The 16,976-nt window shown below is 40.7% G+C and overlaps 1 protein-coding gene and 2 long non-coding RNA genes across 10 annotated transcripts in view; 2 read left to right on the top strand and 1 right to left on the bottom strand.

The window, feature by feature from the left end:
* LOC101175519 (abl interactor 2) overlaps positions 1-16,976 on the top strand; it is an 85,459-nt gene that overhangs the window by 38,706 nt on the left and 29,777 nt on the right. For 4 of the 8 annotated variants that reach the window (XM_023950597.2, XM_023950600.2, XM_023950599.2 and 1 more), the window contains exons 3-4: positions 14,705-14,881; positions 15,542-15,559. In XM_023950597.2, the coding sequence (XP_023806365.1) occupies positions 14,705-14,881; positions 15,542-15,559 (195 nt within the window). The remainder of the gene's footprint in view (positions 1-14,704; positions 14,882-15,541; positions 15,560-16,976) is intronic. The other 4 variants (XM_023950598.2, XM_078939645.1, XM_078939644.1 and 1 more) reach the window with 1 other exon arrangement.
* On the bottom strand, positions 1,851-2,445 carry LOC110014268 (uncharacterized). Its single transcript, XR_002872453.2, has 3 exons — positions 2,305-2,445; positions 2,079-2,188; positions 1,851-1,976 (listed from the first exon to the last, which is right to left on the bottom strand). It is a non-coding gene; the product is annotated as an uncharacterized LOC110014268 (long non-coding RNA).
* LOC144988742 (uncharacterized) lies at positions 16,208-16,914 on the top strand. Its single transcript, XR_013652725.1, has 2 exons — positions 16,208-16,344; positions 16,736-16,914. It is a non-coding gene; the product is annotated as an uncharacterized LOC144988742 (long non-coding RNA).

Here is a 16,976-nt window from a genome sequence, read left to right on the forward strand (position 1 = left end):
CTGCATGTTTACAGTTTCTAGGGAACACACCAGAGGAAAGGCTGCTCTTTATAACAACAAAAACTGCAGGTCCCAGAGTAGTGATAACCTCTTTAATAGTCAGGGTGGAACCACATCAGAGGGGGAACCTGTGGGCTTCAGGTGTTTCACAGTCTCATGTAAAACGGACAGTGACAGGCTCAAATTTGTGAAAAGTTCCAGTGCAAGACACAACAACAGAAGGGTCAAATGTGGGTGGTGATATAAGGGCCCTGACATTATTCACCTTGTCCACAAAAAAACTTAAGGAAGGTTTCACATGTCACCAGTGTAGGTTGGACACAGCCAGACTTGGGCGCATTTAGAGCTACATCAATGGTAAACAGGACATGGGGCTTGTGACGGTTTAACAGGATAACATTTGACAAATGTACCCTTTTTGCCTCTCTTACAGTAGCCTGATAATGACGCCAGCTGTCCTTCAACATCTGTAGTGACACCTGTAGCTTGTCCTTCTTAAACTTCCGTTCAGCTTTTCTGCACTCACATCTAGCAGGACAAGTTGCGTTGTTCAACCACGGCTCAGCTTTAACTTTAGGCTGCCTGGATTTAAGTGGAGCCACTGCATCCAATTCTTTCAGGCAGGTGGAGTGTAACCAGGAGCTGAGCTCATCCATACACATGTGGACTGTAGGATGACACTGACATGATTAAAAGAAGCAGAGAACAGAGCTGCAGTGGTAGGCTTGAGGCCTACAGGTGTTACAGGGCAAAATGATGTCGCATAAAACAGGCATATGATCTGAAGACACTGCATCACATATCACCAGGTTAGAAACAGAGAGTCCATATGTTGGCACCAGATCAAGTGTGTGTCCACGTTCCTGCGTGGGTTCCGACACATGCTTAACAAGATTAAAAGAGTCAATAAGACTAAAAAAGACCTTGGACATTGTATAGTCTGGAAAACACATGTGTATATTAAAATCTCCAACAATAAGAACTCAATCATATTTAAGCAGGATTTCAGCCAGAGGCCCAGAGAATTCATTTACAAAGTCCTTATCGTATTTTGGTGGACGATAAACCACAGCACACAGCACAGGTGGAGAGCACCCAAATTCAAAAAGTTCAAGTTCAAAGCTGCAAGGAGACCAACAGAGACGAATTGAGACATTTATGTACAGACTCGTAAACGGTGGTGATTCCTCCTCATCGGCCCACTGCAAAAAACCACCATCTTAATTCAAGAAAAAAGTACTTGTTTTTAGTAGAAATTGACTAGAAATAAGTCAAATTATCTGTCCATGCAGCTAGTAAATTTTACTTAACAAGATGTCTTGATTTAAGTAAAAATATCTAAGCCATAGTAAATCGGTTAAATCTTGAAATTAGGCAAAAACACTTATTTTAAGCAGTAATTTAAGACAAAAAAACTAGATACTAGGATATAGGAGCTTGATTAAAATTTATTGCCTACTAAAATTGAGAAAATACATCTTGAAACAAGCTGTTGCAAAAGATATTTGTTCTTGTTTCAATACTAAAAAGAATGAAAACAAATTCACTTTTCGATTCTTTTATTCAACTTACAAACTGAGATTTGTGATACAAATTTACCCAAAGGCACTAGGAATACAACTATTTCTTTAACAACACAATTAGAATACTCATCTAAAGAACAGACATAAACATTGACCTGCAAAAGCAGTTTATCTTCCAACAAATTCTTTACTTTAATGCTCTTTCATGTGGTGGTGATGTCCCACTTGTATCCTGAAGGATCTCTGTCTGAATGACAGAAGGGTGGCCACGCAATTTGTGTATGTCAGATGTAGTGTGTAATAATATGCCATTTAGAAAAATCAGACCCTCGTGAAGCTTTTCTTTTTCAAACGTCACTGGCATCAAACCAATAGCAACGATTCATCTGCTGCCATCGAACACCAAGACTGGACTTGACAGGCCTCTCTTCTGGATGAAGACGTTTGGATCTTCTGTTGATTATAAAGCAGAAAAAACGTTTTTCCTTTAGTATCTCCAATGTAGTAATTTCTTTATGTATGTGCTTAAAAAATAAAAAAAAAGTAAAAATTTACCTCCTGAACATGCAGTAAAGCTTCACTAGCACACCCCAGTTTCTTTGATGGAGGTGCCACTGGGGGAAAGAGAATGGGAAGGGCCTTCACCAGAGCAAAGTTGGCTTCCACTGAAACACAATAAATTAAATTTTACTTCTTGAAGAAGAAACACATAGAACCTAGTGTTTTCTGAGAAGAAGCATTCACGCATCTAACTACATGTATCAAAAAGGCATAAACTTACTTTTATCCCTGTTGATTGGTGGCTTTATTGCCTTCTTTCATACTCTGTAAAATGACCCTGGCGCAGCAATCCTCCCATCACATTCTGACTTCCTCAATGAATTCATCATAGTGGGGAGCAAGGACTCCATGCATTTCTCTAGGCACCTGCAATGACAAACCAAGTGATGAAAAATATATATACATTTAAAATTTTACTTTATACTTTTTACATAATACTTACATGATTCAGTTCTCTGGATAAACATCCACGATGGATGAAGCTCTGGTATCTCCTCCTATGGCTCCACAATCCATGTAAGCTCGTTTGGCCTGAAACTCCAGATCAAAAAACTGTTAAGATCAGCTTGGGCTTCTACTTTTTGTACATTTCCTGCAGAGTTTTATAATGCCTAGCTTGTACTTGCATACTATCCTTATTCACTAGAAGTGATCAAAAATTGTGTTTTAATTATGCCAACAATAGTAACTCTCAAACTTAAAAATGTTAAAGTCACAATTTTTAATAACAGCAAGTTTTCATTCTAACTTTAAGGTCATCAAGCATACATGACAAACAGTCTTTCAAACTGGCCGATTTGGGTGGGAAACTGCCCAATCTAGCAACCCTAGCATAAAACTGAGTTACAGTTGAGCAGTATTGGGCTAGCAATAACTCAAGTTAGCTTACTACAATAGCATACTTCTTAACACTGAAATACATTTTTACTAAACAAAAAATTAATTTAACATATTTAAACAGAACCAAAATCTCATTAATTGTATTTTAAAGTATGTTTATGATGTATACAGGATATTTACAAAAAAGTGACGGAGTAGCTAAAATAGTGCTAGCGCAAGCTAGCTAGTTGCTCCGTTAGCCTGCTTCTCAAAATGTTTAAACCCACTTTATAATCTTTACCAGCTGCGTGGAGCGTAATGGTGATTTATTCTATGTCATATAATTTAATATAGCTTACCTCCTTTTATCTTGTCCGCCGAATATTATATTCCTAATTGTTTTTCCTGTTCGTCCTCGTCATGTTCTGGATCATCAGATGTACGTCGCAAATGTGACAAGATGGCGCTGGGTCGGTCACAATATGAAAATACTCAAAGGGTATCCCAAAAATGCAATAAATAGAATTAATTTTTTTGTGTTACACTTCTTTATGCCATCATTATGAAAATAAATAAGTTATAAAACAGAATATAACGTGTTGGCTCTACTAGTTTATCTTAAGCAAGTCTTCTGAACATATTAATCCCCCTTCATTTGGTCACAATGGATTCCATTTTTGCTTTTGCCCGCCGGAATGTTCCATTGAAAAATTACGACAAAACATGAAAAATACATATTTTAAAAGATCAACTATTCTACGTAAACCTTGGTTGATATAACAAATAACTTATTTGATTAAGGAAGATAATCATTGTCTGATTTGTACAATCTTTCGATTCAAAATAGATCTTTGCACAAAATATTGAGTTGGTATTGCCCAAACCAAGCGCGGTAGAATTATGATTGCATCATCTGTGGATTGCAAAGTACTGTTTATAATTTAAATTTAAATCAGATAACCATGCTGTTAGAGTGAAGTGGCTTGTTCTCAATATTAACAAATATGTATGTGAAAGGTCACTAATTTTCATTTCTGCGAATAAAACAATACTTACTTTTGGACCTACACAAAAGATTTTGTGGTAACAATGGATTGTTGACAAGACAGACAACATTGTATTGAAGCCAGGTTTACGAAACACTGTTTTAACAGAGACCTTCTTGCTTATGAACTAGCTATACCTAATCTTGCTGAAAAAATGCTGAAAACAAGCTTGGTTATCATATCATTTCAAAATCAGTGTTTTGATCAAATATAATGTTGATGACGATATTGCAGTAAAAAACAAAAATACTTATCTATTGTTTATCCTATAAATATTGGATGAGCTATTGAACATCAGTATTCAAGTACATTTTTGGATATCAGATAATATGGTTACATCTAAAATAAACTTAAGACCTTAACCTGTGCTTAAATCAGGCCTGCAGTATTTTTTCTTGTTTTGCATGGAAAATGATTAATTTCTAAATTTACAAACTGATCAAGAAAGGTAATGCATATTTTTGTCTTAAAACAAGTTTAATAAACTTAAATTAGGACGTTTTCCTGTCTTTAAATCAGGCTTGCAGTGTTTTTTTCTTGTTTTCCATGTAAAATGACTACTTTCTAGATTTACAAACTGATCAAGACAGGTAATGCATATTTTTCTTAAAACAAGTGTAATAATCTTACACGTGCTGCTGTTTTTATCTAAAATTAAGATCAATAAGATTTTACAGCTAGTTTTAAGATTGATAATCTTAGGTAGATTGACAAAATTTGCAGTGCCCGATGTGCGCGTGAGTTGAAATAATCACAGACCGGCGGTAAAAGTTCAGAAAACGCGCTGGACTCACCGACGAAATGACAGCCACGTCTGCATCAGACAAAGGAAATCCAAGGCCTCAGAGGTGAAAAAATTGTAGAGGATGAAAGTTTTGTTCGCCAGGGACCTAGTGTGTCCACGCGCAGACAGACGGCCTAAAGTGCGCTGAACCAACTTGTAAAGATGCAGGTCAAAGTCATTTGAATTTATGGAGGAAAAAACATTGTAATGGTTCAACAGAGCTGAAAATCTATGAATTAATTTTTTCCGGAAAAAAAAATACTTTTTTTAGCTTCAGCCTTTTCCAGTTTTTCCTGTTCTGCGCCTCAGTGGGGCATCAGCACGCAGATCTGTACACCATTCGATGAACCTCGTTAGAGGTTCTTTTCTGCCTCATCAATTGACATCATGTACCTGCCAGGCAACCTGCTCCTTCATTATCCCACGTAGTGTTGCCAGATAGTCACAGCTCCTTCTGCTTCGCTTGCGCTGGAGTGCACCGACTATCGTGTCAACCTACGATGACCGTATTTTGCGCTCTCTGTGTAAAACAGACTGAGGAGCGCGGGGAAAAACAATTCTCAGCTGCAGAGGATATGAACAGGTGAACAGGTAGAGAGGAAAAGCAGGTAAAGAGGCGGGGGAGGGGCTTTGGCTTCAAACTCTGTCAGAGAGATGGAAATACGGCCATCAGATTAAGACCCAGCTTTCACTGCGGGAGTTGAAGCAGAGACTTTCTCTGGGATGATTTTATGAACTCAAACATGGAAACATGATTACCATGCAGAACTCTTCAAAATAATAAACCTGATCTCTCCACATTCTTTGTGTCTACCATGCATTGATGCACACAGACACCGCTCTATGTAGCGATCAGACAATAACTTTAGCTGGTAGCTCCTCCCACACGCGACCGCGGTATCAGGCTTTAAAGAACACTATTCATAAGAGGCGGGGCGGGGCGTTGCACACCCCCAACAATAGGTTAGATGACAGTGGCCATTAGGCGTCTCTACCTGGTGCGTTATGGACCTTCAGTACATAAGACTCCATCAGTCGCACAGCCTAACCTAGTCCGCTTTTATATATTCATGAGATATTCATGGCAACACTGATCCCGTTGGGGGTTTTTTTTGCCGCCCGCTCCCGCCCACAGCACAATTCAAACCGCGTTGGGTCCCGTGGTCCCAATGCAGCCCTCTACTCCTGTGCACTGAAACCATGGAAGTCTTCCTCCTCAGTGTCGGATTGGAATAGAATAGCAAAGAATCAGACATTCTTTGCCACAATCTCTCTGTGTCTCCTTCGTTGTCGCTGTCAGTGTCACTCTCATCCTTAGGCAAATTCACTGCTGAGCTTGCGCTGTCCTCTCCGTCACGCAGCAGACCGTCTTTTCGAAACCTGTTGGTGATGGTGGATTCTTTCACACAGCTTTAATGATTGCTTTTAACTTGAAAGCTGCGTCATATGCATTTCTTCTTGCATTTTCCATGATGAGGGTCTGTTCCTGCTATTCATTCACAAAGCAGGAATTTACATTAAACTTGCGTCTTCCTCGACACATATACCGGTTCCCCCTGCCTCACTCTTACCCTTTCTGCTCGACCGCCCCTAGCAGCCGTTATAAAAAATGCATAAAAAGAAAAAAATGCATAAATTAGCCGCATCATTGAATAAGTCACAGGGTTAAAAGCGTGTGACAAAAGTAGCGGTTTATAATCTGGAAATTACGGTACCTTCTTGAATCGATGCCACCAAGAATTAAGGCAGTTCTGATGGCAAAAGGGGGTCCAACCGGATACTAGCAAGGGGCTGGTGCTTATAAATTTTTATTGTGGATGATAGGGTTGTGCCGATGGACGATATCATCGTCCATCGTGATGGGTGACTGACATCCCGATGGAGAGACCACCATCGTGATGCCACGCCCCCGCCACGTTGCGCGTCGACACCATAAGCCGCGGTTACATGTACAAAATATCCTGATGGGATCAATGGTCGGATTAGAATCCAACCGTGTACATGGGCCCAGAAAAATGTTTTCAGAATATAAAAACGTTCACTAAGGTCACAATTTCGGTCGGAATAAATCATTCGCACATGCGCAGTATTCGCACATGCGCAGTTTGAAAACCGGAAGAGGATACAACTTCCGCCGAGCGGCTTTTTTTCCAAACTTTATTGAAGGTAACAATTCAATACAAAACGATAACAGCGCCGAGCGGCTATATGCATTGACATGTCAGCTCGGTAAAATACGAGACGATCTTCTAAACGTGCTTTTTATTAATGTTACGGTTATTATGAAACACCTGTTCGCTCATCATTTGAATTTTAATCCGTGTGGTCAGTGCTTTTTCTGAACGTAGCCAGGATTAGCAGTATGCTAACACGGGCTAACAACATTAGCTTTGGGTGGCGCTGCATCCTGTGAATAACATCAGCCTTTATTTAGTCGGGACACGACTGGAAACACAAATCCGCGTGATTGATTGAATGTTTTCTAAGGACTGAGCGACATTTCTGCTCTGAAGCTCAAACCGCTGTGTGTGCTGACAATCCGAGCTGTGCTCAGACACACGTTTAGACCCGGTTCTGAGTTTGATCGCTCGTACCCCTAGAGCTGCGGGACGGATCGCAGTCTTAAATCTCCCACACATACCGCTCATGTACCCCCCCCCTTCCCATCAAACATAAAGCTGTAAATCCGCCCTCCGCCGGTCCACTTCGCTAGTTAAGTGCGGGAGCGGACCACTTCTTTTCTATTTTGCTTGTTACTTTTTCTGTAAAGGTCACTTCCCTCAGTTTATACTGGATCATCGCGGATTAACCATCAGTTGGGAAATAAAAGGAAAAAAGCAAAATAACGAATAGCAGTTATATAAGAGCGAAAAATGTAAAAATACCCCCCCCCCCCCCCCCCCCCCCCCCCCGACGATGTCATCGTCCATCCCGATGGTTGACAGCAAACATCGTCAACGGCCAAATTAGGGGACATCGCCCAACCCTAGTGGATGACTGAATGTTGCTTATCTTTTTCTTAAATGAATGTGGCTGATTGGAAAGTTTTTCTGACCCGGCAACCCTAACATAATTTGCGCCCTAAAGGACAGCAAAAGTAAAAAAGGAGAACCTGATTGGCTAGGGATGATGCAGTGTTTGCCATTTCTCCTAACATCTCCAACCAAAAGTTATGTTACTGATTTCCAACTATGAAGAATATATTGTGTTATCTTAAATAAACAAGTTTTTTTTCAGAATCAGAAATACTTTATTGATCCCACACGTGGGAAATTTATTCGTTACCATAACAACTGATAGGGGAAAAAAAAGACTAAGAATAATGTAAAATAAAAATAAACAAGAACAAGGAAAATGTGGGATGATTTAAAAAGCTATTTACAAAACAGTGCAGGTAAAGAGATGTGCAAAAGAAATGTGCAAAATAGAGAAGAAGAGAAAAAAATGTGCAAAGGTTATCTTTTGCATAGTGAGTTGTTGTACAGGGTTATTGCATTGGGTATGAAGGATTTCTGGTACCGGGCAGTTTTGGAGCGGAGCTGTCTGAGCCTTCTAGAGAAGGAGCTCTGCTGTTTGTCCAGAACAGGGTGGAGAGGATGCTCTGGGTTGTCCATGATTGAATGGAGTCTTTTCAGTGACCTCCTCTCCATCACTGTTTCAAATGTGTCCTGTTTGCAGCCAATGATGGAACCCGCCTTCCTGATGAGCTTGTTCAGTCTGTTGGCTTCACTGACTGCAATGCTGCTTCCCCAGCAGACCACAGAGAAGAACAAGGTGTTGGCTACCACAGACTGGTAGAAGATCCCCAGCATCTTGCTGCACACATTGAACGACCTCAACTTCCTTAGGAAGTAGAGTCTGCTGCAGGCCTTCTTGTACACAACAGTGCTGTGGCTCCTCCAGCTCAGTCTGCTGTCGATAGTCACACCCAGGTATTTATATTCCTCCACCACTTCCACATCCCTGCCCAGGATGCAGAAGGCTGTAAGACCGTCCCTTTCCTCCGGAAGTCGATCACCATCTCCCTGGTCTTGTCCACATTGAGCAGCAGGTGATTCTCTGCAGCCCACTCCACAAATCCGTCCACCAGCCTCCTGTACTCCTCCTCCCATCCACCGCTTATACACCCCACAACCACAGAGTCATCAGAGAATTTCTGTAGGTGACATGACTCTGAGTTGTGCTGAAAATCTGAGGTGTATAGGGGAACAGAAAGGGAGAGAGCACAGTGCCCTGTGGGGCTCCCACACCACTCAGCACCACGTCAGACAGGACACTGCCCAGTCGGACACACTGTGGCCTGTCTGTCAGGTAATCAGTGATCCAGGAGACGGTGGACGCACCAGCACCCATCAGCCGCAGCTTATCACCCAGTAAAGAAGGCTGAATGGTGTTAAAGGCACTGGAGAAGTCAAAGAAGGTGATTCTCACCATGCCTCCACCAAGATCCAGGTGAGCTCCAGGTGAGTGAGCTGCAGCAGATGGATGACAGCATCTTCCACCCCCAGATGCGGCTGGTAGGCAAATTGCAGTGGGTCCAGAGAAGAGCTCAACAACGGTCTCACTTGAGCCAACACCAGCCTCTCCAGCACCTTCATTACATGAGAAGTGAGGGCAACTGGACGGAAATCCCTGGGGTGAGATGGAGAGGTCTTCTTGGGTACAGGGACCAGGCAGGAGGTCTTCCAGAGGAGCGGCACGCTCAGGTTGAAGAGATGCTGGAGAACCGCAGACAGCTGGTGGGCACAGGTCCTCAGGGTACGAGGGCTGACGCCATCCGGGCCGGCTGCTTTGTGCTGGTTAAGTTTCTCTAGCTGTTTTTTCACCTGGCAGGTTGTTACAGTCAAACAGGGAGGGAGGGGGGTGGTGGTTGGACTGGGGGGAGGGGTGATTTACTGTGGGCCCAGTAGGTGTGGTGTAGTAGAGGGGGGAGAAAGGTGAGGAGGTGTGGGGGGTTCATGAGGGGGGAGGTGTAATAGCTGAGAGGCAGCAGGAGCAGGGGGGTGGTGTGGTGGAGGTGGGTGGGAGGAGGCTGAGGCATTCAGAGAGCTGAATCTATTGAAAAAGGTGTTAAACTCATCAGCTCTCTCTTTGCTGCCTGTGATGGGTCTGCTTCTCCCCCCACATCCTGTGATCTTCTTCATTCCAGACCACACCGCCCTCATGTTATCCTGCTGGAGATGGATTCCAGCTTCCTCCTGTAGGAATCTCTCCCGTTCCTCAGCTGATCCCGTAGTTTTATCTCACAAAAACAAGTTATTAAGTCATTATCTCAATAAAATCTACTAAAATGAAAATCTAGCGGTCATGGCCGTTCTCGTCTTCTGCATTTCAGAGCTTTTGATGAGATTTTTATTTCATTGTTCACAGCATCTGTCATAAACGATGCTCTACAGCCCTACATGATAAACGCCACAACAGTGTGGATGGCCGTGGTTTTCAATCTCCATCATGGAGGATGGACTTCTTTACCACTTAAGCCATATGAAACATTTTTGAAAATTTAATGCAAGCTGAAAGTCTGCAGCGTGTTCACTGTGTGTTAAATGGTACATGACTGTGTCATTCTTAAGGCCCGTACACACCGGGACAATTATTCGCCAGGCGTTATTCGCTAGCGTTTTTCGCCACGTTTTTTGTGTTCACACCCAGGCGATTTTCGCTGATGATGAGCGGAGCGAACATGCAATTTCATTCCCTGACATTAGATGGCGCTTAATGTAAACAGAAATACTCCTGTACACAAGGTGGCGCTGCGCAACTTTACGCTTCTTAAAATCGCTTTTCACTCAGAAGAAGAGAGCAAGTATTTACGCGCTTGTCAGAATCATACAAAGAAAACATGAATATTTCAAGCACCAGTAGCTCCAACTGGTGCTTGGTTCGGGGATATTTTAGAAAGTCCGTCATTATTTCTTCGCGGCAGTGTAGATGCAACTCGGCGTCTATCTTCTTTGCTGGTATGTGTGCTCAGCAAGGCAGTTTTGTGTTTGAGGGCCCCCAAGTTGTGTTTTACTGTAAATATAGAAACTCCAGACACGTGTGCAAAAGCGCCATTCTCATTGGTCGAATAGATTTCGACGCGACGCGTCAAAAAAAAAAAAAACGAACCCGAGGCGTTTTTTTTTTTTGACGCTTTGACGCGTGGCGTTTTTTCGCGTCGGTGTGCACACTCACATTGGTGCCCCTTTGTTTAGTCACGAGGCGTTAAACGTCGGCGAAAATCGCGCGCGAAATTCGTCCCGGTGTTTACGGGCCTTTAGTCATAGAGGGTGTTATCCTGCATGTGCATAGTTGCATTTGTTTTCCTCCCCGGACATTACGTGTGCAGCATCTCAGACTTAAGGACTCTTTACCTGGGGGGTTGCTGTTTACTAGAGTGAAAATAAATCCATCCTTCCTCATAATAGTGGGAGGATAGCTGGGTGTTAGTTCAGCTTTTTGGTAGATAGTTGTTATTGTCCTTTTTTTAAATTATATTTACTGTAAAAATGAGCTGTATCTGCTGTTTCTCTACACCTTTAAGAGACCTTATTAGTTTAATGTAGTACTGTTTATAGTTATGACATTTTTCTTTTGCATCATGATGAACAGCATCACCCTTTAGGGAAATACTTCAAGGGATATCTCACACTGCACTACATTTAAAACTAGAAATCTTGCTAAGACCATTTTTACCACCCCAATGGCAGAGTGTTTTGCTCATTCAAAAAAAATCTGTCAATGGTATAAGAATTTACTTGTTTCTAAGGGGCCTGTTTTTGCAGTGTGATGAACAATAGAAATTTTTAATTCTTTTAATTCTAGGTAGAACATCCTACATCTAATATCCATACAGTCTGGGAGGATAAGCAAGCCTTTCTTTGTTTCTGCACTGTACAAACGCAGGAAAAATGGCTGTTAGTGTGATTGCACTTGGTAGTTGTAGCTTGAAGCACTGCTTATAATCTAAACAAACCTCCCTAGTTGTGTAAAAGAAACATCCAGCACTGCAGCTGTGTGCTGCATCTTCGTCCTCCCCGACAGAGGCTGGCACGCCACTCACATTTGAGAAAAGGCTTCTGTTTGATGGAAAGTCTTAATCTGATGAAGGCTAAAACCTTCAACTATTACTGTGCACTCACAGGAAGAACATTTTGGTTTTCAGAGATACAGAGTGTCCATTAAAGGCCTTACAGCACTAGACATTCAAAATGCTGCATGCAGCCACAATGACATGCTTCTCCCTCTGTTAGGGGAGTGCAGGCTGTATTTACATGTCTAAAGTGCTTTCTGTTCACATCAGTTGTGTTGGCAAAATTTCATCCAGTCACAAGGTATTCACATTAATTATGCAGGAATGGCTACATATATGATAAATTTACACATTTGGTAAATTCACAGATGTGGTATATTCAGATAAAAAAAAATCATTTTTATGATCAATTCAATTTATGCATGGTGGCGTAGTGGTTAGCGCTCTTGCCTCACACCAAGTAGGCCCCGGTTCAAGTCCCGGCTGGGGGACCTGAACCAGAACATCAATGGGGGACCTCTTTGTGGAGTTTGCATGTTCTCCCCGTGCATGCGTGGGTTTTCTCCGGGGTCTCCGGCTTCCTCCCACCGTCCAAAAACATGCTTCATAGGTTAATTGGTCAACCTAAATTGTCCCTAGGTGTGATTGTGAAAGTGCGTGGGTGTGTGATTGCGGACACTCTACCCTTTATGAAAAATTCACACATGTTGTAAATTCATGTTTATGCTAAATTCACACACAAAAAATTCACATTTATTGCAAATTCATACTTTATACATTTACGATAAATTCACACATGGGTGAATAGACATTTATGGTAGAATAACATGTGGTGAATTCACATCCATGGTAAATTCACGTTAATGGTAATTTCAGGTTTATGTTAAGTTCACATGTGGTAAATTCACATTTATGATAAATTTGCTCGTGGTAAATTCTCAATTATGGTAAATTCACATTTATGGTAAATTCACATATGTGGTAAATTCAAATTTATGCTAAATTCATACTTATAGTGAAATTACATTCATGGTAAATTAACACATGTGGGTAATTCAGTTTTATGGTAAATGTACATGTGGTAATTCCAAATACATACCATGATCACACACATGCCCGCAAACCTAGTTTAAAAACCATCATAAAAGGGTTTGATTAAATAAAATATGTGCAAATGTTTATGTGCAAGAAGACATTCTGTTTGACTTAGTTTGACTCTCAGTGGTTGACATATGTAAGCTTTTTGGCTGCTGTCTGATTAGTGAAATGTCTGTCCTGGAAAGTCCAGAACTTTATACCATTCTCCTTAAAGGTTTCACAGTTGAGAAGTTCTCATCAATCACTGACTTTTGTTGGTACTCCAACACTTTACAAGGAGAACAAAGCAGTTTATCTTACTGTCATGAAAAACATTTGCAAACAGTTTAGCACAATGTTTAGCTGTGATTTCTGTGGGGAACTGAGAGACTTTATTAGCCATCTTGACATCACCATCACATAAAAGTAGGGATGGTAATTATGTTTGATGGGTTAGACCAGGGGTGGACAAACTACGGCCCGCAGGCCACAACCATGTCTGGTCCGGCCTCCTAAACAATATCAGAGCCACATGGTTTTTTGTTTTCAGTCTGGCCATGCGATCGAGACCCACATAGAACATATTTTAATCCATCCTTCTACAGTCTATGCCCCAATATGAACCCCTCTAAAAATCCCAGTCAAGTAGAACAGAAGACAGTCTTCCCTTTCTAAGTCGCAATTCATCTTTTGCGGTTTTGCTCAATCTGTTCAAACGATTATGCTGCTTTTTTTATACAGCACACCCTGTTCTGTGTCCTGATTGGCTGGAGATCTTGAATTGAAATTGGTTTAGAGCTTTTTGTGGCACAGTTGTCTACCTTACTGTTTTTTGTAATTCACACATTTGGCAGAACTGCATTTGTTAATTTTCCCTCCTTATAGACCTGTCACTCATTCTAGCATTAGCAGGAACCACTGATTGAAAACCTTCATCATTTAAATAAGAACTCTCTGCATGAAACTTCTGAAGAAAATTCTCTTCTTCAGAATATAAAACAGGAATTCCTCATACTGTGGACTGTGCCATTGAAAATGTATTTTTCCCTTGTGGCTCCAGGCTTCAGCACAGGTTGTCATCCATATTCAGATTTTTCCAACAATACCCACAGTGGGCGAACACAGTTTATCGTGAAATGTGGTTCTGGGGTTATAAAGAATCTGGAAAAATATATTTTCAAAGATTAGTAAACTGCTTTACAACAATTAACTAAATATTGTTTGCTTCTGCAATCTCAGTGTCTCTTATAGGACCAATGACTTCTTATAGACTGACAGACTAACAACACATCTACCCTTAAGTTGAAATGGAGTTTTTCTGAGCTAAATTTAAATGTTTCTGTATATAGATTTCCTAGGTAGATAGATCTTTATTTGTCATTGTCACATGTACAATGAAATTAATAGTGCTTCCTTGTCAGTGCATATCCATACCTTAAACAACCCTTGGTTAAAAATAAATAAATAAAAATGTATTACTAAAAATGACAAAATGATAAATAATGCATAAAAAGTGATCCAGTGTGTGTTAAAATTGTTAAAACCAGAGACAAAAAATACTAGTATATAATTATCATTATGAAGAAAACTTCCACTCTATTACAATTTACAAGAAGAGTACAGGTTTTATTTTTTCTAGCTATATTTAACATGTTTATGGCAGTTGGATAAAAAGTATTCTGGAGTCTTTTTGTCCTCACTCTGCTTGACATTTAGTATTTGCCTGAAGGCAACATGTCAAACAGAGTGTCCGGGTTGTGATGTGTCTCTGATGATGTTCTTTGCTCTGTTGAGGCAGTGGGAGCTGTGGAGGGTTAGAGATCTATCTATCTTTGAACATTGATCTTAAACACTGACATCTTGTTCTCTGTCTTTCCAGACAGTTGACATTCACAAGGAAAAGGTGGCGAGGAGAGAGATCGGTATCCTGACCACAAACAAGAACACTTGCCGCTCTCATAAAATTGTGGCCCCCTCCAACCCAGAGAGGCCTGTGCGCTACATCAGGAAGCCCATTGACTACAACGTGCTAGACGACATTGGACATGGAGTTAAGGTAGGTCAACATTCTAAATAAAATATACATTTATAACTGTAAACTTAGCAAATGCTGCAAAGAAAGAAAAAGATCAATCCAAGAAAATGCTTAAAGAAAAAATATGCAGTAGATGAATTACATAGAACTGATTAAAAAAGCTGTTGTGGTAACTAAAGTTTACAAAACTGTTGAATGGTTGCTGTATTTTCTTTTTCAATCTGGGATTTTTGGTGTGAATTTGCCAATTAATGTTCTTTGCCTGCTGGGGAAAACGTATAAAAATTAATGAAAAATCTTTAATTACTAAAAGACAACTAGCATGTCAGCACTGGAAGCAAAAACTTCCCTTGCCTGAAAATGAGTACATCTGAACCTGCATGTGTGCTGACATAATTCTGTGTTAAGTGAATTTGGTGAGAATGCCCCTCAGCATGGTGTAGGGAAAGTGACTTTCATTGTTCAGCACCTTTTTCAAGTGGACTCTTCTCAGTTCTGATGCATCCTAGCCCTTCTCATTCTACCCTGACCTGCCTCAGTATCACTCTGTGATACATGCATCTCCAGCATTTTCTTGTGTCTGTGTTTTTTTCTTTAGGAATGAGAGTTTTTCCACTAACTTAACTAAACACGTTTCTTCTGTTCTTCCTCCTGTCCAACTGCTGTTACTGACGTGTAAAGTGGTTGATGAGGTTTAAGGTAAGGACGCACAAATACATCGATACACCATTTAGGACAAAAAGGGCTAAATGATGCGATGATTAGGTTTATACAATTTCAGCTTTTGTACGGGGAGCTTTAATGTCACATCAAGCAGGACTCTGGCTGTGTCCGAATTACTGCCCTAACCCGTAACTACTAAAACCCTATATAGTGCGGCACTATATAGTTCTCTATATAGTTCTCTGAATTTTCAAAGCAATTCGGACACCCGTGCTCACTAGTTTTCTCTTTCGGGTGTTTTCAAATGGCGCTTGGCACGAAAACAAAGTGGCGCATTACCGCCACCACCTGGTCTGGAGGGGAACTACTTCTATTTAACGCAGAGAATGACACCCATTTGTCAAAGTAAAAATACAATAAATATGAACATTTTATGAAGACTATTTATGAATCTGCTGTGTTCCGATCATGGAAAACATGGCTGATTTATGAATAATAAAATTACAAACACATTGGTGTAGATTTTATGTATTAGTTGATAAATAAACCCTCAAGTCATTAGTCCATGGCAATATTTATTTTTGTGCCGCTGAACGATTTACGGGCTCTTGCGAGGAGGCATTTTTTTTCTGTAGTTTTCTCTTTTACCTTACTGAAAATAGCTTTATATATGAATCTGTCCGTGTTCCTGGCAATAATTCAACCGTTTTTCATGGGATCAAACCAAAAACGAGCAGATATGCAGCATCACAGGGCGGCAAGGAGAAGCAGACGTCTCAGAAGATTTCCTCTGGATGCCCCTGACCAGACATGAACAACTTGTGAGTTAAACTTAAAGTTTTTTTATTAGTTCAATTTAAGCATTTGTTACTAATTGTGCTCAAGGTTACACAGTCTGCTGGGTAAGAGTTTAACATTCTTTTTCAACACTGGACTATGAACTGTATAGTCTAACGACATGAAACACTTGTGAGATCAAAGTTTAGTATTTTTTATTCAGAGTCAAACCATATAACTTGTTTTAAACAAAAATACTTTAATTTTTAAATATTTAAATAAAAATCCAAAAAACCAGCCAAAAAAAACCCACGAGATTTTCCAGCATTTATAAATACGTCATAAACTAAAATGTAAGACATCAGAATAAAATGAAACATTCAAAAAAATCAGATTTAATTTTCTCAATGAAATAATTATTTTTCTATTTTACAGGGTCTTCCATGTCTCTACTGCTTTGCCAACATAAAGGTGTCTGTCGTGGCCCTTCACGCTGACGGTCAATCTGACACAAGACCAGACCGGTAGACCCGCAGATCGGTTGACCCGCAGGACCATTGAGCATCTGGTGGAGCAGCTTCGGGTTCCTCACACTCTGGGGGGGGGGCACAGGAGACTGAGGTCCTGGTGTTTCTTTTCTGGCTGGCGTGTGGCACATCTTACGGTGTGGTAACCA

The sequence above is a fragment of the Oryzias latipes genome, chromosome 21, assembly GCF_053564925.1.
Source record: "Oryzias latipes strain Hd-rR chromosome 21, Olatipes_Hd-rR_3.1".
Classification (NCBI taxonomy): domain Eukaryota; kingdom Metazoa; phylum Chordata; class Actinopteri; order Beloniformes; family Adrianichthyidae; genus Oryzias; species Oryzias latipes.